We start from the raw sequence: 21,724 nt of genomic DNA, 5'->3' as shown, positions 1-21,724 counted from the left end.
GAACAAAACTATTGTTGCAGCCAGTGCCTTTGTCTGCAGTCACCTAATAATTTGATATAAGCAAAACACATGGCACCCGTTGTTTATTGTTCCCACAATAATTACAGTCTAGTCTCTAATTACTGAAACTGCCACTGATATGAGAGTTCAACTGTTTATTAATTTGCTAATCAATTAAACATTATTTGAACTCCTTGAAAACATGCAATCAGTTTGTTACTGCCAGCAGTTCATGCTGAATGAACTTTTTTTTTCTTTCTTTTTTTTTTTTTTTTTTTTTGCTGTGCTAATTTAATTTACTCACATCCACACTGAATGATTAATGGAGCTGGGTGGCTGGAATCTATCACACACACGGAGGTAACTATTTCATTATGAACCTCTAAATAAAGGCATGGTCAGTGGAGCTACATTTGCTGTAGTGCATCCCTGCTGTCGTCTTTCATTTGCCCAGTGTGTGTTTATCACTATCTCGGTTTTTAAACCTGGGGGGAATAAATAAAAAATAATACAGATTGAGGATTTGTCACTATTAAATAATGAGGCTGAAATACTACATCACCACAATTTAAATTTTATTTTCTGTGTGTGAAAATGAGATCAGGGGCGGCACGGTGGTGGAGTAGGTAGGTGTCGCAGTCACACAGCTCCAGGGACCTGGAGGTTGTGGGTTCGATTCCCGCTCCGGGTGACTGTCTGTGAGGAGTGTGGTGTGTTCTCCCTGTGTCCGCGTGGGTTTCCTCCGGGCGACTGTCTGTGAGGAGTGTGGTGTGTTCTCCCTGTGTCTGCGTGGGTTTCCTCCGGGTGACTGTCTGTGAGAAGTGTGGTGTGTTCTCTCTGTGTCTGCGTGGGTTTCCTCCGGGCGACTGTCTGTGAGGAGTGTGGTGTGTTCTCCCTGTGTCTGCGTGGGTTTCCTCCGGGTGACTGTCTGTGAGGAGTGTAGTGTGTTCTCCCTGTGTCTGCGTGGGTTTCCTCTGGGTGACTGTCTGTGAGGAGTGTGGTGTGTTCTCCCTGTGTCTGCATGGGTTTCCTCCGGGTGACTGTCTGTGAGGAGTGTGGTGTGTTCTCCATGTGTCCGTGTGGGTTTCCTCCGGGTGACTGTCTGTGAGGAGTGTGGTGTGTTCTCCCTGTGTCTGCATGGGTTTCCTCCGGGTGACTGTCTGTGAGGAGTGTGGTGTGTTCTCCCTGTGTCTGCATGGGTTTCCTTCGGGTGCTCAGGTTTCCTCCCACAGTCCAAAAAACACATGTTGGTAGGTGGATTGGCGACTCAAAAGTGTCCCTAGGTGTGATTGTGTGAGTGAATGCATGTGTGTGGCGCCCCCTCCAGGGTGTATTCCTGCCTTGCGCCCAATGATTCCAGGTAGGCTCTGGACCCACCGCGACCCTGAACTGGATAAGGGTTACAGATAATGAATGAATGAATGAAAATGAGATAAGACAGTTCTGAGTGTGCGTGTGTGGTCCAAATTTTGGCATGTTGTGGGGAATGAAATCTGTTTACACACTCACATTATTGGGATATGTCTAACTTGTGGGGACACAAAAATAATACTTCAGTAACGTAAAACATTTTAAGGTATGTCTCCACATAAAGATTAGAAGTATGTTTTATCCCCTGAAACCATGGAGACAAGATTGTGTGTGTGTGTGTGTGTGTGTGTGTGTATTACTGAGCAGCACTTTCACAACCCTTTTTTCCCCACTGCACTCACATGTGCTCTGAAGAAAAGGCCGCCCGACGTGACCTCAGCCGCTGAATTTCAAAGCAAACTCTGGGAAGAGGAAAAAAAGAGCAGATAAGAAAAAACATCCCTTTGCTGAGGAATGAAGCCAAGTAGTGAGTAGACTCCCCCCCTAAAAGATTTGTCTCGTGCACAAAGAGCTCAGCTATGCTCTGTGTTCAGCTGATGGTTTCTCCTGTATCTTTTTATCTGCCGTGAAAGTCTGCATTGGTCCTTTTTTTTTCCCCATGTGCTCGCCATTATCTTGGCTAATTTGCATTTGAGGAAATACAGACAGCCCTGTATACATTCATTTTACTGTCATCTTCAATGTACAGATCTAACAAATATGAACAGAATATTACACAAATGTATCGACAACGTATATTAATTCTATTAAGTCACTGTCTTTATTCGACTTTTTTTTTATTAGATTTTTTATTTATTTACCTCCATAGCTTTTATTTTGTCTTGTAACCCAAGCAACCCACACACTTCCTGTCATGTTAAGGCCCCTGAAGATGAATACTACTCTCTACTCAACTACACAGTGTTGGTGGTCAGTCAGGTTGTTGGAAGTCCCATTTTCCTTTGACCTTCCCCTTCCTTCTCCTGTTGTCTGGATACACCATGCTGTTTCCCTTGTTTGGAAGATAAATAGCCAGTGATTAGGTCCGTACACAGACAGCTCTTGAGCAGGATTATTTGCTGAGAGCGTGTTCACACGGCCCAGGTGTAGCCACTTTAGGAAATGCGTCATTCCAGCAGCGAAATGAATGGATGGAGTATATAGATTTTTTTCCAAATGATCAGGCCCCCTTTCATAGTGAGGGGCTGTCAGCTCTTGCTGAATGTGTCACGGGGGGGCTTCAAATTATGGCTCCCGTGATGGAGGGACTCTCTGCAAAGATTAAAGACATGTTTTAGCCGCCTGAAATATGGCCACCCACTCTGACACTTGTGTTTGTTGTTAACTCTGAGAGCAGGGAACAGCAAAGGCTGGAAGAGAGTGACAAAGTCACCCAGACTCAAAATGTGATAATATGGAACCCAGATCCTATGGACGTTAGGGCTGCATTTGTTTGTCTTAACTGGAGCCCAAATGCTTGAGGGTCCTGGAGAGTAAGAGCAGGGGCGGTTTGTTGTCCAGCTGTATTGAAATTGCCAGGCTGGAGAACCACTGCAAGGCTACAAATTGTTGAGACGTTAAGAGGATCTCAGGTCCAGCAGAGGGCTTGTTAGTGTAAAGGCCATCAGGAGAGATTGCTCCCCCAGGTAGTCTGCTGTGCCTGCACTAACCGTTCAGGGCTCCTTTTTTTAAGATTTCAATTCATGACCACTAATTATTCCTGCTGGATCGTTCAGTGAACCCCTCTTGTACAAGACTGCTGTGTATACAGGGTGGGCCATTTATATGGATACACCTTAATAAAATGGGAATGGTTGGTGATATTAACTTCCTTTTTGTGGCACATTAGTATATGGGAGTTTATTAGTATATTGATATTGTAAATAACTCATGAAAGAATAAGTTTGATGTGTCACATGACCCTCTTCCATTTGAAAAAACAAAAGTTGGATCCAAAATGGCCGACTTCAAAATGGCCGCCATGGTCACCACCCATCTTGAAAAGTCCCCCCCCCCACCTCCCATATACTAATGTGCCACAAACAGGAAGTTAATTTCACCATTCATTCCCATTTTATTAAGCTGTATCCATATAAATGGCCCACCCTGTACATTTAACAGCCCCCTTTTATATAGACTGTGTATGGTTTTAGCTATTCTTATATGCACAAACAGACACCAATATAAAGCAACTATTATATTGAGGGGAAATTAAGAAAACCTTTGAGAACTAAGGATAGTGAGGGTCCTGTGTTAGAAAACAATGAATGTGAATGCACTGAAATGGGTTGTCACTCTCGAGAGTATTTGAAATGGGGATGTACAGGTTATTAATTGTGTAATTTACAACTGCCCCACTGTGAGGCACAACTGCAGTGTGGTCAACTATGTTTGGGTACAATTGGGGGAAAATAGGAATGCCAAACAAAGGAATGCTACAATGACATTAGTAAACAGAAAAAATGAGGTTAGAAGAAAGCAATTAACCAACATAAGAGAACACAAAAACATGAACTGGGACGGTTAACAATCTGAGTTTTTTTTTTTTTTTTTTGGCCTTTTCTTTTGCTTGGAGACTTGGTTCTATTCTCTTTTGTCTATTGTTTGGAGCTGTCTTTATAATTTATATTATTTCTAGGCTCTCTTGTGTTTGAAACAGTCTTTTTTTTATATTTTATTTGGAGTAATTTTGTGTATATGTGTATGTATGTGTATATATATATATATATATATATATAGGTAGGTAGGTAGAGGCAACCAAGCCCCCAGTCCTGTACGGGACCCTGGGCCTCTTTGGGGTGAGCTTATATCCAGATCTCAGCATGTGTGCCCACACAGTGCTAATTAGCACAGAGGAGTCTGGGAATTGGAGTTTCTTTTGGCTACCGGCTCTGTTTGTTCCAGAGTGCTGCCAAAGCCCCCTGCTGGCTGCCAGTGGTGTAGGCCTTACATGCGCAGAGCTGTTATTGGGAATATATCCACTTTTTTTAAAACTGGTGTTTAAATATATTTAATACATCAACATTTTTGATAAAATGGTAGAATGTGATATGATTGTGATATTGATCTGCATGTTTGTATGGCCCTCTGAATTAAGAGTATGTTGAACATGCTCAGCGAGGCTGCTCCTTTGTATGTATGCCCTCACTAAAGCGTAATCAATTTAAGAGTTTGTCTTGGGTCATTATTACCTGCTGCAGAGCCATCTGTTGGCGAGGTTTGAGGGAGGAGGCTGCCAGGGAGCTGGAGCACTGGAGTGGGCTGAAACACAGAGGTTTGGAGCCCAGGGAGAGGAACGTGTGGAGGGGGAGGGAGTCCAGATGGCTGGGGACACCAGCCTCTTCACACTACCAAATGGGCCCGAGAATATTTAAGAGTAGCGTGACTAAATATAAGCACCCCGTTAAGTCTCTTCAAAGAAGCGCTGGCTGAAAGCATTTACACTTCAGCCTCATGACTCACTCTACTGACAACTTCTGGACTTCTGCAAAATTTTCATTGTAAAGAGCTGAATAATATACAGCGTTAAATGCACCAGAGGATTCCACTCAGTTTATGTGTAAAGTGTTATGTGGACATTATGGACTCACTATTTTGCACACATTAGAGAGAGAGAGAGAGAGAGAGAGAGAGAGAGAGAGAGAGAACGAGACAGAGAGAGAACGAGACAGAGAGAGAGACAGAGGGAGAGACCGAGGGAGAGACAGAGAGAGAGAGAGAGAGAGAGAGAGAGAGAGCAGAGAGAGGGAGAGAGAGAGAGTGAGACAGAGAGAGAGAGTGAGACAGAGAGAGAGACAGAGAGAGAGCAAGACAGAGCGTGAGAGAGCGAGACAGAGAGAGAGAGAGAGAGAGAGAGAGAGAGAACAAAACAGACTTTATAGAGCAGAAATAGTACTTTCTTATACTCATAGTCATTCTCTTAGGAATTTTGTCTTGTCACTCATTCATTCAGTCATTTATTCATGTGGTTAGCTTCTTTAGCTTTGATTTTTGTGTCATTTCCTGAAGTCGTTCTCACTCCTATTTAGGAGTGAAACATAGGAAACAGAGCTGGATCAAAAGGGCCGTTCATTATTTCAGGTTTTTTGCTTCTGGTGTTGACAGCGTGACTGGCATTATGGCGATCTATCACTGTGTCACAAATGGGGAAGACCTCATTTACACCTGAAGGTGACATTCTATTTGTGACAGCATTGGGTGATAATGACTGATCTGTGTATAGCTGAACACCAGCGAGCCTCACTATATTTAGATGCACTCTCCTTGGTCGTGAGTGACTTTCATATAAAAAAAAAAAGGAGCTTCATTGGATGTGAAATCCCTAGGGAATGCAGGCTATTGATTCACTGTACTGTTCTTCTTTATCATTATTAAGTTTATGTTTGCAGTTTTGTTCATGTAAGATTAATGTTTGGAGATTTGCTGATGTTTCACATAAAGCTTAAGCCTTTGATCATCATAATGCTATTATGTTGCGAAAATGAAAATCAGCTGGAACGATGCACTGAACAAATGTATAATCAGCAGAACAGTCCATTTTCAGTCCTCATCTTCGCTTAGGGATGTTTGCAGAAGGTGTGTTATACAGTGGTAATAATAGGATGCCAAAGAAAGTATTGTTTAATCACAATCTGTGTTTAAATTCATTTTAAGAGTATTGTATACCTCTGGGATTCTCAGCCAGGCAGAATTCCAATTAGTGCATTGGCTTGATTAACTAGGAGCCCAGTGGAGTAAAGTGAGTAGCATATGGCCTCCTCATGGGGATCATAGCTCAGATCTTTAAGACTGATGAATTGTTGCCCCAAGTTGTGTTTATATTAGCGTTTCTTCTTCCTGTGTAGGTTAGGCATACATGACGAGATTCGTGTTATATATCATCACTGTCATTTGCAACAGTAACAGTCCTTTAAACTGTGTGAAAAATTCATGATGACAGGACCAATGAAAATGCTCCAAAATTACTCGGAATAAAATGTTTATACTTTAGCTTCCATTGTTTTCCACTTCCTGTAAAGTTACTATTTTGGAGATGCAACTTTTTCTTTGGCAGCACCATTATAAACAGACAGATGCTTTCTTATAGTAGTACATACTGTATATGGGTGTGAGAAGATGAGAAGCTTTGAAGAAGTTTGTACGGAAAAAAGGAAATAGACACAAAAGAAGATCATGCATTCATTTGTCGATTTGTAGAGTTCAAACTTCTAAATAAAGGTAAACTTTAATCACACAAAAACAGCAACAAACCATCTCTGATTTGTAATAAAAATGCTCGTGTGTTCTGGTATATCCAGCTGAGAAATAGCGTGATTAAATTTATGAGCAAGGCCAGGCTTGCCTTAATGTGAAATATAAATCTGCGATAAAGGCAAATGGCAGCTGCTTACGCTGCATTTCAGTGAATAGAGAATGAATGTATCATCACAAGGATCTGAAATAAGGAAGGTGTTTTCATCTCTCGTTCACCTTACTACAACTACAGCACAAATAATCATAGCTGCATTCACTTAAATTATTATTTTGGCTCCTGCAATTAGCCAAACATGAAAGGGTGCCATTAGTGCATTCCCGTTTAAAAGTGTGGCATCAAAAGTGCTACATAAAAACTGGAGTATTCCCAGCTATAAGCAGTGCTGCACACCAAATGAGAGCTCTAATGAATCACGGAACGTCTGCTGATTGCTGTGTGAGTGCACTGAACAATTTCTGATGTTCCTATTGAGTGATCTGCCAGCTTTCTGATGAGTCACCAGAGTTCACTCAGTCCGACAAATCAGAGGCATACTGTCAGAACATTCCAGTCTCAGCATTAACGGCACTTAGGAAAGTCTGATTGCGAGTAAGCTCGCTCTCTCTGCCCTCCCTTTAGGATACGGTCAACATGAAAACTACTTTTTAAACCGAAATCTGCAGCAGAAACATCACTTTACACACGGGATCTGTTATTTTGTTACCGTCGCGGATGAAAATCAGCACATGCTTGATTTCTGGAAATCAGGATGCCTAAAAAATCAAACCGTAACCGCTGTGTCGCTCAGTTGAGCCCATGGTATCTTCGCAGTGTCTCAGAGTAGGTCGCAAATCCTCATCCCGTGTGTTTTTGCAGAATTTTAATGAAGGATTTGTAGTTTAACTCTGGCCATAACGGTCTGAGCAGAGGGCCTTAATCTCTTTTAGGAGGTACAAGCTGTGTTGCCTGTCCTTTTATCGAATGTGTCAGTTTCCACATTTCAGCCGGTACAAATGGACGCAATATCTCTCATTGCAGTTTAGCTTGATAGATAGCCTCAATAACCCTGATCCCACTTTAGAGCCTTCCGAACGAACGCTCGCGCCATCTCTTTGTCTGCTTCTTTCTCTCCAGACCCAACCTAATGGATGCAAGCCATTGATCTGTTGCTGTGGTTGATCTGTTTCAGCAACAGGTGATTCATCTTTTGAATCAGATCTATCTTCATCATGCTGGTATCTCTTTCACCTCCGCGTATTGATCGGAAACGCACAAATGAAGCATCTTTCACTGGGGGCAGTGTGAAGCCACATTCAAGCTCCTATGGAAAGCCAGCCTACTTTGAATATGGATCCTCACGTTGGTTCTGGGAATCTAAAAAGCAGAGCTTTCAGAAGGAAGGCCTTTATAGGATGTGTATGGCCTATTCACACAGATCCGGAAATAGAAATGTTTTAACTAATGGCATTGATGGCGTGGATGAATGGTCTAAATCCAGTGTTCCAGGAACATTCATGTAGCATGGCCTCGTAATCGTGAAGAATAGGTGTGATTTGTGATACTTCCAGAGTAAATAACCCTCATTAAGATTTATCGATGGAGTCACAACACAGTATCTGTATCACCGTAAGCCACACTATGTCCAAATATGAGTGGACTTTAAATTCTAATTAGTGATTTCATCAACTCTGATTGCACCAGATTATTCTCTTTGTGGAATCAGTAAATAGTAATGAATCAGTAATGAATGGAATATATAACAGACTGGTAAATAAGTTAATCACAGAAAGCTTTATTTTTTTAATTTCTTTGAAAAACAACACTGCTCTCAATTTGCTCTTCCTCTGCGATGACTTTGCTGAGGCCTTTTTGCCCAGCACTTTTTTTTTTTTTTTAAATCCTTGTTCCTTTTTGAAGACATTTTCTGTTCTTATTCGCTCCACACTGCTGCACCCTCTGTCTAAGCGGTCTTATCTTAGGCTGTGTGTGATACGTGCCCCAGCTGGAGTGATTGACAGCTGGTTTCATACTGTCTAACTACGACAACTGACAAGGTCATGTCAGGCCTGATGGTAGGTAAGTGGGACAGCGCTTGGGAAAAATCTACTCCCTCTTCTTTTTTTCGTCCTTTATTTCCTCTCATTCTGAACCACAAAGGCAAACATGAAAGCAAAGGTGACAGAAAAGCAAATGTTTTTATCCTCAGTTTGTGCACTCCTCAGATATGTAAACATGTCTTATGAAATAAAGGGTTTCAGAAGGAAGACTTCCTTTTCTGCAGTTGCAAAGGCTTTAAACTACAAGATACAAAGTCTATGAGGGCATTAGGGAGATGCTGGTGTTGGATGATTAAGTTCTGGATCAGCAACATCACTTCAAAGTACCGCAAAGGCTACTGAATGGGACTCCATCACTTTGGCTTCACTGGTGACCTTAAGCTCATATGCAGTTGTTCCAAACATCCCATTTATTACTTATTGCATTTGTATGGGGATTGGACAATGGAACTGGTTTCATGGCTACATTGGAGCAGCCTGGTGGCCAATCTTCATTAATTGCACATTGCACCAGTAAGAGCAGAGTGTGAAGGGTTAATTAGCAGAGGGTAAGAGCAGAGTTTTGCTCAAAATATTGCAACGCACACAACATTACGGGTGACATACCACAGTTCAAAAGAGGACAAATTGTTGGTGCACGTCTTGCCGGCGCATCTGTGACCAAGACCGCAAGTCTTTGTGATGTATCAAGAGCCACGGTATCCAGGGTAATGTCAGCATACCACCAAGAAGGACGAAACACATCCAACAGGATTCACTGTGGACGCAAGAGGAAGCTGTCTGAAAGGGATGTTCGGGTGCTGACCCGGATTGTAAAACCATGGCTGCCCAAATCACAGCAGAATTAAATGTGCACCTCAACTCTCCTGTTTCCACCAGAACTGTCCGTCGGTAGCTCCACAGGGTCAATGTACACGGCCGGGCTGCTGTAGCCAAACCTTTGGTCACTCATGCCAATGCCAAACGTCGGTTTCAATGGTGCAAGGAGCGCAAATCTTGGGCTGTGGACAATGTGAAACATGTATTGTTCTTTGATGAGTCCACCTTTACTGTTTTCCCCACATCCGGGAGAGTTACGGTGTGGAGACGCCCCAAAGAAGCGTACCACCAGACTGTTGCATGCCCAGTGTGAAGCATGGGGGTGGATCAGTGATGGTTTGGGCTGCCGTATCATGACATTCCCTTGGCCTAATACTTGTGCTAGATGGGCGCGTCACTGCCAAGGACTACCGAACCATTCTGGAGGACCATGTGCACCCAATGGTTCAAACATTGTGTCCTGAAGGCGGTGCCGTGTATCAGGACGACAATGCACCAATACACACAGCAAGACTGGTGAAAGACTGGTTTGATGAACATGAAAGTGAAGTTGAACATCTCCCACGGCCTGCACAGTCACCAGATCTAAATATTATTGAGCCACTTTGGGGTGTTTTGGAGGAGCGAGTCAGGAAACGTTTTCCTCCACCAGCATCACGTAGAGACCTGGCCACTATCCTGCAAGAAGAATGGCTTCAAATCCCTCTGACCACTGTGCAGGACTTGTGTATGTCATGTGTATTGGCCGCAAAAGGAGGCCCTACACCACACTAATAAATTACTGTGGTCTAAAACCAGGTGTTTCACTTTCATTGTCCAACCCCTAAATATATATATATATATATATATATATATATATATGGGTTGTGTGTGAGTTTGTGTCATATTGTTTGCATTGAGACATCCTCTGTAGGATGGCTGTAGCATGGAGACGAGACATCCAGTGATGTCTGGTACCTGTGGGGGTCAGGCTTGGAGTCGTTTCCTGATAGATGTCGTTAGTCTTGCTCCTCACGGCGTGTTGTCCCTCCTGCCGCCAGCGATACCTCAGCCTTTTAGTGCCGCCGGTCACACAGCCACTCTTCTTGTCTCCACCAATTTCAGCTACATTCCATTTGTGGCACGAAGTTTCATAAATATTGATTAGGGCAAAAATGAAAATAGACAAAACACGAAGCATTTGCTGTCGCAACAAAGCACCAGTGTCTGGTAGCAGTCAGTGACATGAACGCACATCATATAAATAGCATAATTCATAAAGTTCCAGACATAAACATCACATACATTCAGGAGTCCGAGATTTGATATTTTCAGTACCTATTTATCATAGGGGCACAGAAGTGAAAAAGGGGGCATTACGTTTACTCTGATATTTTTTAATTCTCTTTAATCTCAGGTAATAGATGACCCCAAATCCCACCTTTGAGGGAAAATCATTGGCATTTGTTATTGTTGGTTTAGTGTCATGAATTAGGATGTACTTCATGCAAATGAGGGCATGGGGAAAGTATAGTGAGGTACTAGTGGGTGGGTGTCATTTAGTTATATGTTTGTTTCATTTTATCTGAACGACCCAGTGGAAAAAGCTAAAGCAATTAATTCCTACTAGAAATCAGTCCCTCGGTTGGACCCTACGATTGATATTCGGATTGAGCCCTGACTAAACACGTGTGTATTCCAGCGGCATTCCACTCCTGGTGTCACTGTCAAATCAGTGTCGGGGGGAAAAAGTCAGAGATGGTATATTCCATTGGCCTTTAATTGATGGCTCTGTTGAGGAGCTGAAAGGCGTTAAATTGCTGACGTTTCTGGTGATTGAATGTCAGCTGTCATTCTGCGATGGAGGGAGCCAGGACTCATCACTACCTCAGCGAGTGATGAGAGGAGAGAGGCGAGGGAGAGGAGGGTCGGTACTGCCCTGAAACTTTCACAACCCATATTATTGTGGGGGTCAGCGGGGGAATGAGGGGCCCCTCCTCTGTATTCCAGTCTAAAATTGAAGAAGTTTTGTGGGCCATAGAAGATTGATGAAGCCAAGTGCACCGGCGCCATCTCCATTTCCCTCTAGTGTTTAGCACCTCCCATTCAAATGTCGGAGAAAAAAGAATCATATTTTGTCCTTCCCATAAAACAGCCACGAGGAAACGCTGGCCTGTGCAGTGCTTTAAATGAAAAAACGGAGGGATAAAGATAGAAGTATGTTTGAAGTGAAATGCGTGAAATGTAATGTAAAATGCTGGTAGAACGTGTGCGTGGAATAGTAATGTTTTGGACTCACAAAGTCATTTCATTTTATCAGGGGACCTTTTTTTTCTTGACCTCAAATGAATGTTTAACTGTAAGTGTTGCTCTTAGAGAAAAAGGAAAGGCTTCTCCCACTTTACTTGATGCGGTGAGCTTTTGAAGCAGCGGATTTGCTCTTTGCCACAGTGTTTAAAAGTGAATCCTCTCTGAAGCTGAATTTGAATGAGCAACTGCCTTTGTTCACTGTCAGATATCTGGCCGGTTTGGAGTTTTGCTATTATCAATTGGGCTGTTTTGAGTTTGATGTTCATCTCTTTAAAAGGGCTAGTTAAATTTGATGGCATACTTTGACACTGGGTCTCCTTTTTTATGAATTTGATCCTACCCAGTCATCACCCTTAATGATCATTTTTAGCAGCAGTTCGCCCTTACTGCTTCCCCTGAGAATGCTCTGCATAGTTAGTGGTGGAAAAGATACAGGGGGAAAAAGGCTAAAGAGACTTTGGGAGATATATACCAAGTGATAATCACAGTTATAGTTTACAAATATTAGGAATCTGCCTTTGTTTATGAGCATACAAGTCTGCACATTGCCAGCAGGCATACACTCTTTACTTTGCAGATGCTCTGAGTAAAATTGTAAAAGAGGTTTTCTTAATTAATTGACATCAACATTTCATTTCTGACTGTTATGATGTCATCATTTTGATTATACTACAGAGATGCACTTTTATGTTGTGTTACCTTCATGTCCTGTTTTAATCACGTTATAAATCTGTCTTATTCTGTGTGTGCGTAGCCAAGGGTATGGCATACAGGAAGGTTCGAGCCAGTCGTGGCAGGTCTGTGATTTCTCGGGACCCAGAGGGAGACGAGCTCCAGTCGACGTCTCTGGACCTGGACCTTGAGTGGGAGATGGAGAAAGAGCTGGCAGAGCCTGGACTGGACGTGTTTCAGCTGGAGTGTGTCGAGCACCGGCCCATGGATCACTCGTCAGGTGGAACCATGGACCCGGACCTGGAGCCCATCCAGCCTTCCATGTCCCCCCACGGTCGCTTTGAACGTCTCCAAGAGGAGACCAACCATGTCTCCCATTTCAGCCGGACCTTGCCCAAGAGCCAAAAGAGGAGCAAGACCTGCGTTGCGAGATACCTGCTGGTGGGAGCCGGAGTGTTCTTTCTGGGACTGCTCATCGGCCTCTACTCACACAGAGCTGAGAAACGGGCAGAAGAGCCCAGCGCAGACACAAACCTGCTGGAAAGAATCGTACAGAGCATCACTGCAGAGAAGATCCAGGCACTGCAAAGGTCAATAATCCCTTTCTTCTCTTACTTAACCGCTGAATTAATTTATATTAATGCAGTTGGTAATGCAAAGAACAAACCAAATTTGGCAGTTGAGATGAGCTCCAGAACTCCACAATTTTCTTACAATTGAAAGGGGGTAGGCATAGTTTTTTTTTTTCCATTTTGAGATTCCGATACTCAGAGATTCAGATATTCATGCTCTACAGCTCCAAAGACTCTTACTCCACTCATATCTAGGCTTGTCAACATAAAATCCTTGTACGAATGAACCTACAACAGTCTAACACTCTAAAGCAACCACTTACAATGCCACAGTTTGTGACACACCTAGAATTAGACCACTCCTATGAAGTTCTACTAACCTGCTCATACATTGTACATTTATTGGCCTAGCCTAGCAAGAGAAGCCCCTGTGTTTTACATTTTGGTCAGTGTCTTATTCGAATGAAACTTGTGATGTGTGGTTACTTTAAATTTTTTATTTTTTGGGTTTTATTTTGGAATATTCTTCAATGAATGCCCTTCCAATCCAACAGCAGAATGATTTAAAAAAAAAACACCCTTACTTACATAAGAGTAAAACACATTACACAAACACGTTTACATATATTTCCTCAAGGTGGAATGATTAAAACAAGCGAAGTCAATATCATCAGGGTAGGAACTTCAGTGGGCCTAGCACTTAACTTTTGCCTGGTGTGTTAATCATCTCATTAAAGATAGAGGCTTCATGACTTCTTAATGGGAAACAAGTGCCTTTCTAACAAGCATCGAGGCTGAATGAAGGAAACACCGAAGCAGTAGTTCCAAGGGCATTCCGGCCTGCCAGAGGAAGCCATCCCAATGAAGCAGATGCAGCTTTTCCGAGGACAGGCTCGGTGGGACCTTCTTGCTTCTAACAAAGAGAGTCCTGCAGCTAAAGTACAGCTTCTCTATCCCACTAGTGGCAGTGGCAGCTGTGAGAGTGTGCGCCCAGCTGTGTGCCGGCTGACAGCCAATCTGAAGTCTCAAGCAGGTACTGAAGTTAAAATTAAATGTAGACAAGCCTCAAGTGGCTTGACATTGTTTTGGAGCCAGGGATCAGGGAAAGCATGTGTATTTGTGTCAGGAAGATAACTTGCAGTTCAGCTTCCACTGAAGTGAGACAATCCGAGTCTTTTTGGTATTGTCTATTCATTATTTATTTTTGTCACATTTATTTTTCAAGCCACAGCGCCAGCAGCACAGCTCAGGTCTTTTTTTTTGTGGAGGAGAGAAAGAAAGAAAGAACGGGCATAGGCTGCAAACGGCTGTAAAGGCAAGACGTCTAAACATTTTGATCGCTTATTCAAGCAGTGTCTCCGCCTGCCTGCCATGCCCGTCGCCTCAGCTCGCGGAAATACGAATATTTACAAAGATAATTGCATTATTTACTCCGTCTGCACGGCGGAAATGGTACAATCTATTGTGGGAAATGGCGCGCTTGTGGGAATAAGTCACACTGAGGCGCGATGGAGGGATTTGGAGAAAATGAGGGTGCTGGTGAAATGAAACTGTGTCTCGGGAAAGGGCTAAATCTCCTCATCTCTTACATTAAGCTGAGGCCTCTCCAGTCTGTCTGAGATGCTTGGATGGAGATTGAAAAGGCTTTGAAGACCTTTGCCTAACTGGTTCAATGCACATGCTAATAACCTCATTAGAACTAATTCAGGACACTTCAGCTCCAGTTTGGCCTGCTGTAGCTTTCCTCACCTCGTTTTCTCTACAGGTCTGTTATTCATAGACAAAATGAAATTAACCGGGCTCCCCACCAGTATACCTTGGATGGCATGGTAGGCCTTTGTAATTCTCTGCGCACCCTTTAAAAGTTAGGCTACTCCAGGTTATTTAACATATTCACAGATGTGCAGAATCCATTGTCCTATTTTCCCCCTCGCTATATTGTTTTGCGATGAATTGCCTCTTCTGCCGAGGTCTTGATGTTTCTTTGGCTTGGCGCTGTGTTTATTTCTTAGATTCTGTTCCCATTTACACTTCAAAGAATGTGCGGGTGAAGAACAGTTCCAGTAAAATGGGATTAGCCCAAAATCCCTAGAAGAAGAACTGTGTTTCCCACTGTTTGGTTCTCTCTAATGGTATTCTTTATCTCCCTCAGACACTCACTCTTAATTACGAGGCCGTAATTGATACAGTAGGGCACTTGGTGTGCAATCTGCGTCCCGTGCCGTTTAAACACCGGATCTCAAGGTCAGCGCGGGGTGCGTGCTGTGGGAGGACTCTATTAAACAGCCGAGCACCTGGACCTGATGGCATACCCCTGTCTGTGGCAGCATGCTGAGCCATGAGCCTCTCCCTTAGTGGAGATAGTGATGATGCCCTTAGAGCGCAGGTCATCCAGCGTAATGACCAGTCCAGCCATTAAAGCTAATGGGACAGACTGCCGGTCAGAGACTGAGACTGAGAATGAGACTGTGGCTTGTAATGACATCATGGTGTACACACACACAGCAGGAGATGAATTGTACATGATGCAGCGAGAATGTTTGTGGTTTGGAGGTCACTGAAGTAGCAGGAAAAGTGCCGGCGGAGGATTTTTGTGTTACATTAAGAGGTCATAAAAAAATATACAGAAAATATTAAAGAAAATATACAGACAGACATTTAATACCATTGTCTCTGTGGTTTCCAGAGCAGTGTTTCTAAAGCCTCTCTGCGCAGCAGGTAGTGTCGCAGTCACACAGCTCCAGGGGCCTGGAGGTTGTGGGTTCGATTCCCGCTCCGGGTGACTGTCTGTGAGGAGTGTGGTGTGTTCTCCCTGTGTCTGTGTGGGTTTCCTTCGGGGGAGTGTGGTGTGTTCTCCCTGTGTCTGCGTGGGTTTCCTCCGGGTGACTGTCTGTGAGGAGTGTGGTGTGTTCTCCCTGTTTCTGCGTGAGTTTCCTCTGGGTGACTGTCTGTGAGGAGTGTGGTGTGTTCTCCCTGTGTCTGCATGGGTTTCCTCCGGGTGCTCTGGTTTCCTCCCACAGTCCAAAAACACACGTTCGTAGGTGGATTGGCGACTCAAAAGTGTCCGTAGGTGTGAGTGTGTGAGTGAATGAGTGTCTGTGTTGCCCTGTGAAGGACTGGCGCCCCCTCCAGGGTGTGTTCCCGCCTTGCGCCCAATGATTCCAGGTAGGCTTTGGACCCACAGCGATCCTAAACTGTATAAGCGCTTACAGATAATGAATGAATGAATGAAAAAGGCCACCATGGTGTCAGTTAAAGGGGTAAGAACTGGGCTGTTGAGCAGTGGAAATGCATACTCTAAAGTGCTGACCGAATGCTATTAAATCCACACAGCAATGGTCACACATCTAGTCTAAGACATTCCAGGGAAAAGAGGGACAAACTACATATGATTTTAAGAAGAAATGGTGGATAAAGGCCATTCCCTTCATTGAGAGAGATTTCCTTACGCCCAGATGAAAGCATAAATATATAATTTTTTTACCGAAATGAGAATACTAACATCTTAATCTCAATTAATGAAGCCGCGTGTAAATTGAATACACAAAGCATTTGGAATAGAATATAACATGTGATGGTGGTAATGAACGCTCACGGACTGAGGCTCTGTCGTGTAGCAGTTTTCCGTATGAAGCAGACGCCCGTTCTCACCACGGATGAGCGCCTTCACACAGTCAAGGTCAAGATCAACAAGTACAATGTATCGACTGTTTTATTAGTGCCATAGTGACAGTCATTCACTGTGATTTATTGCATTTAGAACTCTCTGTATATTGATTTGTTACATTTATGAAACCTTATATCGAAACACTTTCTGCCTTTTGCACCTGGATTTTGAAACATATCTAAAAAAAATATTTTGTGTGGATGAATTGAATCCATTGAATGGAGGTCCTTGGCTGGTCAGATGAGTAGATAAACTCCAGACCTAAATTGGAAGGTAGAATGGTATTTTTTAAGAGAGATGAGCTAAAAATAACAATAAACAACGTGGCTTTTGTTATGTGTTCTTTTAGCTACAGGGGCTCTAATTTATCTCTCTCTGGTGAGAAGACTCTTTAATCCTGTGGAGGATAGCGCCTAATCTGTGGTGATAGTGTGTTTTGGGCCTGTGCCAAATTGAATTTATATAGACAATTTTCTATTAATCATCAACTCAAGCCATATTAACCTTGCTGGTAGGGTGCCAATCAGAGACACTACAGGAGACATGACTGGCTAAGTACTGTGTTTAGGAATAATTATATCATCCAGAATCATGGGGAGTAGTCTTGACTCATGTGTGTGTGAAAAGCTTACATGGAATTAGTGGCATCGATGGAATGGGGAGATTCATGTTATTCATTTTGATACAATATTGACTTAATGCAAATCACAGCCAAGACTAATGCAAGTGAATGTTGACTGACTGTCACTGTACCATCAGCATTACAGTGTAGTCCACAGATGCGTGTATTGTTAGAACCAAAATGAAATCCAAACTGACTTTGGGCCTGGCGCTGTTGTATCATTTAAATGACAACTTGAGAGTTTACTTGAAATCTATCTCATAACACATGCATAAGCATTAAATAATGTATTTTAAAAAGAGAACTTGACTATTTATGAACATCTAGTGTCAGCTTTTGCAAACTGACATCAGATGTTTTATGAAATAGACAACATTGTTTTAACACGAAGGCCCTTAGCCCGAAGTGATGGATGTTTTCAACACTGTTATGAAGCTCCTGTCCCAAATAATAGAGCACTAGAGAGAGGCCTAATAAAAACTGCATGCATTTGTGCTGTGAAAGATAGTGAACTCTAAGTAATGACTGCCACATTGTTATGATGTGGGTGAACAGACATGAGGATGCTTATTTTAATGAATAAAATCCAAGAACACAAACCAGGTAGAGCAAACTAAACAACAGAGCGGAGACAAACTAAACCTTAAACTAGGATGGGAATGCAAAACTAAGAAGGTAAACAAAGAAGCTCAAATAAAACCCAGACTAGATATCAGCTCAAAGACAGAGACCTGTTCTCAGAAACAACAACACATGAAAAGGACAGAGACTTGTAACAGGACGTACAACCGAGAACCGAGGGGGATCACAGACCGTGGCGTAAAAGGACGACCAAATGTAAACACAGTGAACAGGGAAAAAGGATAGGAACTAAACTAAATAAGCAGAACAGAGTGAGAGACTGAGAAAAAGCAGAGAGAGAACAAACAAAAAAAGCAGTAAACAACAAGAGAAATATATAGGAAACAAGACTGAAAAGGAAAAACTACAATGAAAAGACTACGACTAACACCAACACGACTAAAGACCGACAGACGAGATTAGAATAGGACGGGGCTAATAAACACAGACTCATGAGAGTTATAGTGAGGGGGAAAGGAAAACAAGACTAAAACAAAACCAGAAATGAACACAAGACCAGGACAGGGAGGTACATTGAACGAGAATGTGTCATTTATAAAACCCATAGACGGTCAGATACATGGGGATGTGTCGACAGCTTAGAGATCCTCCCATGCTAGAATTATATCATGCTTTGGAAGAGAAATATATAGGAAACAAGACAGAAAAAGAAAAACTACAATGAAAAGACTACGACTAACACCAACACGACTAAAGACCGACAGACGAGATTAGAATAGGACTGGGCTAATAAACACAGACTCCTGAGAGTTATAGTGAGGGGAAAAGGAAAACAAGACTAAAACAAAACCAGAAATGAACACAAGACAAGGACAGGGAGGTACAGAACACCCCCTCCCCCACATTGAACGAGAATGTGTCATTATAAAACCCATAGACGGCCAGATATATGGGGATGTGTCGACAGCTTAGAGACCCTCCCATGCTAGAATTATGCCATGCTTTGGAAGAGAAATATAAAGGAAACTAAACTAAAAAAGGAAAAATACAATGAAAAGATTACAACTAACACCAACACGACTAAAGACCGACAGACAAGATTAGAATAGGACTGGGCTAATAAACACAGACTCCTGAGAGTTATAGTGAGGGGAAAAGGAAAACAAGACTAAAACAAAACCAGAAATGAACACAAGACCAGGACAGGGAGGTACATTGAACGAGAATGTGTCATTTATAAAACCCATAGACGGTCAGATACATGGGGATGTGTCGACAGCTTAGAGACCCTCCCATGCTAGAATTATGTCATGCTTTGGAAGAGAAATATTTATGCTTTATAGTCCTTGTTGCCTCTAAACTACGATTACGTAAACTATGTGTATGAAGATGTGCAGTGCAACCCTCTCCTCCCACATGTGGATTAACGATATTGTCCTTAGCTTCAACCCTAAAATGATGAAATGCTCTCTGCCCTGTGACTTTCAGCGGAGTGAGATAAAATGCCTTCCTCTGCCTGGAAAATGTGGAATTCTTCTTATTCAGACACGTGAGCGGAAAGCTTGTGCAGTAACCTATTCCATCACAAATATGACATTATGATGGAATGCCTTTGAATAAACAGAGCTGCATATGGAGGCTGAATATTACACCCAACTTTAAAAATGCTTTTGCCTGCGCCCTTTCAGCGAGGAACTCCGTGGGAATAGAATAATGACACAACTGGGTGTCAACATGTTCCATTCTCCAGACAGAACAAAGCTATTATTGAATGACACACATGTCAATAATGGGACTGCAAAGAGCAGCAGTTCCTGGGGAAAAAAAAAAAATAAAAAATAAAAAAAACACAAAATGAAAGAACGCGGGACACAGGACTGAAAGCACTGTGGCTTTTTTCTTCTGTGCAGAAGTCTTACAAAAATCAACAACAATCACAACAACAATGATAATAAGCATTTGTGTATTGCACCATTTATACACACAGCGCAAAGGGTTTCACAGGAGGATTCAAAAATAAAAACAGAAATAATAAAAATTATACAAAAATAAAAGAGTTAATTTAGCTGAATGCTGGGGCATGTTTTTCATGTTTTCACAGTTGAACTTCTGTCTAGAACTGTCATATTTAAACTATACACACACACACACACACACACAGTACTGTGTGTGCAGAAAATTAAATACATTTAAACGAATGCCTTCTCTGTGAGCGTGGTTCTGTATAATCACAATATATATATACAATCACTATATAAATACAATATATATATATATATTTTTTTTTTCTATGAAGTTGTAGGTGTGAGTGAGTTTAACAATGTTTTGTTCAGATTCTCCTTGATTTGCATGAATTTGTTAAAACTTGGTTCAGCAGGTAGTGTCTATGTCACAGCTCCAGAGACCTGGAGGTTGTGGGTTCGAGCCCCGCTCCGGGTGACTGTCTGTGAGGAGTGGGGTGTGTTCTCCCTGTGTCTGCGTGGGTTTCCTCTGGGTGCTCCAGTTTCCTCCCACAGTCCAAAAACACATGTTGGTAGGTGGATTGGCGACTGCGTTGCCCTGTGAAGGACTGGTACACCCTCTAGTCCTATATACTCTCCTTCTCTCTCTCTCTCTCTCTCTCTCTCTATATATATATATATATATATATATATATATATATATATATATATATATATATATATATATATATATATATATAATGCATAATATCTATTTCTCTGTTCATCATAAAAGACTCATACAATATATTTCAAGAACTCCAAGGCTATGATATTACAGTGGTTGTGTGTGAGTGTGTGTGTGTGTGTGTGTGTGCATGCTCCATTGTGGTGCTCTCTTGTTTAAACATGAGCGTATTTCTCATTGTCACAGCCGTGTTTTCCTGCTGCAGCAGTGTGCTGAGTCGGCATCACGCTGCTCTCCCAAGGCTTAGCTCCATCATTAGGATATGCATAGCGCAATCAATAGCACTGGAACGAAATTGATATTCTTGGGCTGGGAATCAATATTAATAACCGAGTGTTACGACAGTCATCTAATAAGTCGCACTTTAGTTTCGGCTTAGTGTTACCTCCAGGAAAACAGGATGTCACTGTCTCCATCCTCACTCAGACCCTGACTGAAATTCACACCCCCCCACACATACACACACACACACAGACGGCCTGCAGTTTCCCACTGTGATTCTGACATTCTCTCTCACCGTTCTGGATTTCTTTTCAGGCTGTGAAGAAAAGATCTTTATCTTGGTGTTGAATGTAGCCTTGGAAAAGCCTCCTGGTTCTTTGTTGATTCTTGTGAGGATGAGCAAATCTCAGCTCACTCTTGATGACATATCCAGGAGAGGCGCCCTCTGACCAGAGCAGAACCGGCATATGCCTCCAGAAATAGACAGGGGCTATCAAAAAAAAAAAAAAAAAAAGACCCCCTTTTCTATCAAACAATAAATAGAAAAAGATAATATAGGCCTGACCACACAAAGCCATTCCCCTGAGTATAAAGAGCATCACTTAGATAGGAAAAGATGGAAGAGGAAGAAAATGGCTGTAGTGGCTAACACTGTTGACCTCCACAAGGCACAAGACCTGGGTTTGTATCCCTGCCCATTCTGCTGCGCATTACCAGCACGTCTGAACAGTGAAATCCAACTGTTTTTTAACCCACTTAAGGTGCTCTCAAAAAAATAATCCATTCATCAATGGTTTAAAAAATATCTGCCACAGAGGCTTAACATGAACATTTTGTTTGGCTTCACACACTAATATCCTATTATAGAGTAAACCCGCGTGTGCAGAACACGTCTCTGATGATGCCTGAGCCGAATTACCGTTATTTTTTTCCTTCATATCCGTGTAGCTG

General features: G+C 42.4%; 1 protein-coding gene across 1 annotated transcript in view; it reads left to right on the top strand.

Moving 5' to 3' along the window:
• The window catches only part of LOC136671270 (inactive N-acetylated-alpha-linked acidic dipeptidase-like protein 2), a 271,212-nt gene that overhangs the window by 47,654 nt on the left and 201,834 nt on the right, over positions 1-21,724 (top strand). Inside the window, exon 2 of the mRNA XM_066646922.1 lies at positions 12,503-13,010. Coding sequence (XP_066503019.1) covers positions 12,503-13,010 — 508 coding nt within the window. The remainder of the gene's footprint in view (positions 1-12,502; positions 13,011-21,724) is intronic.

Source organism: Hoplias malabaricus, chromosome 16 (genome assembly GCF_029633855.1).
Source record: "Hoplias malabaricus isolate fHopMal1 chromosome 16, fHopMal1.hap1, whole genome shotgun sequence".
In the NCBI taxonomy this organism is placed as follows: Eukaryota; Metazoa; Chordata; class Actinopteri; order Characiformes; family Erythrinidae; genus Hoplias; species Hoplias malabaricus.
This window is presented reverse-complemented; position numbering and strand designations above follow the sequence as displayed.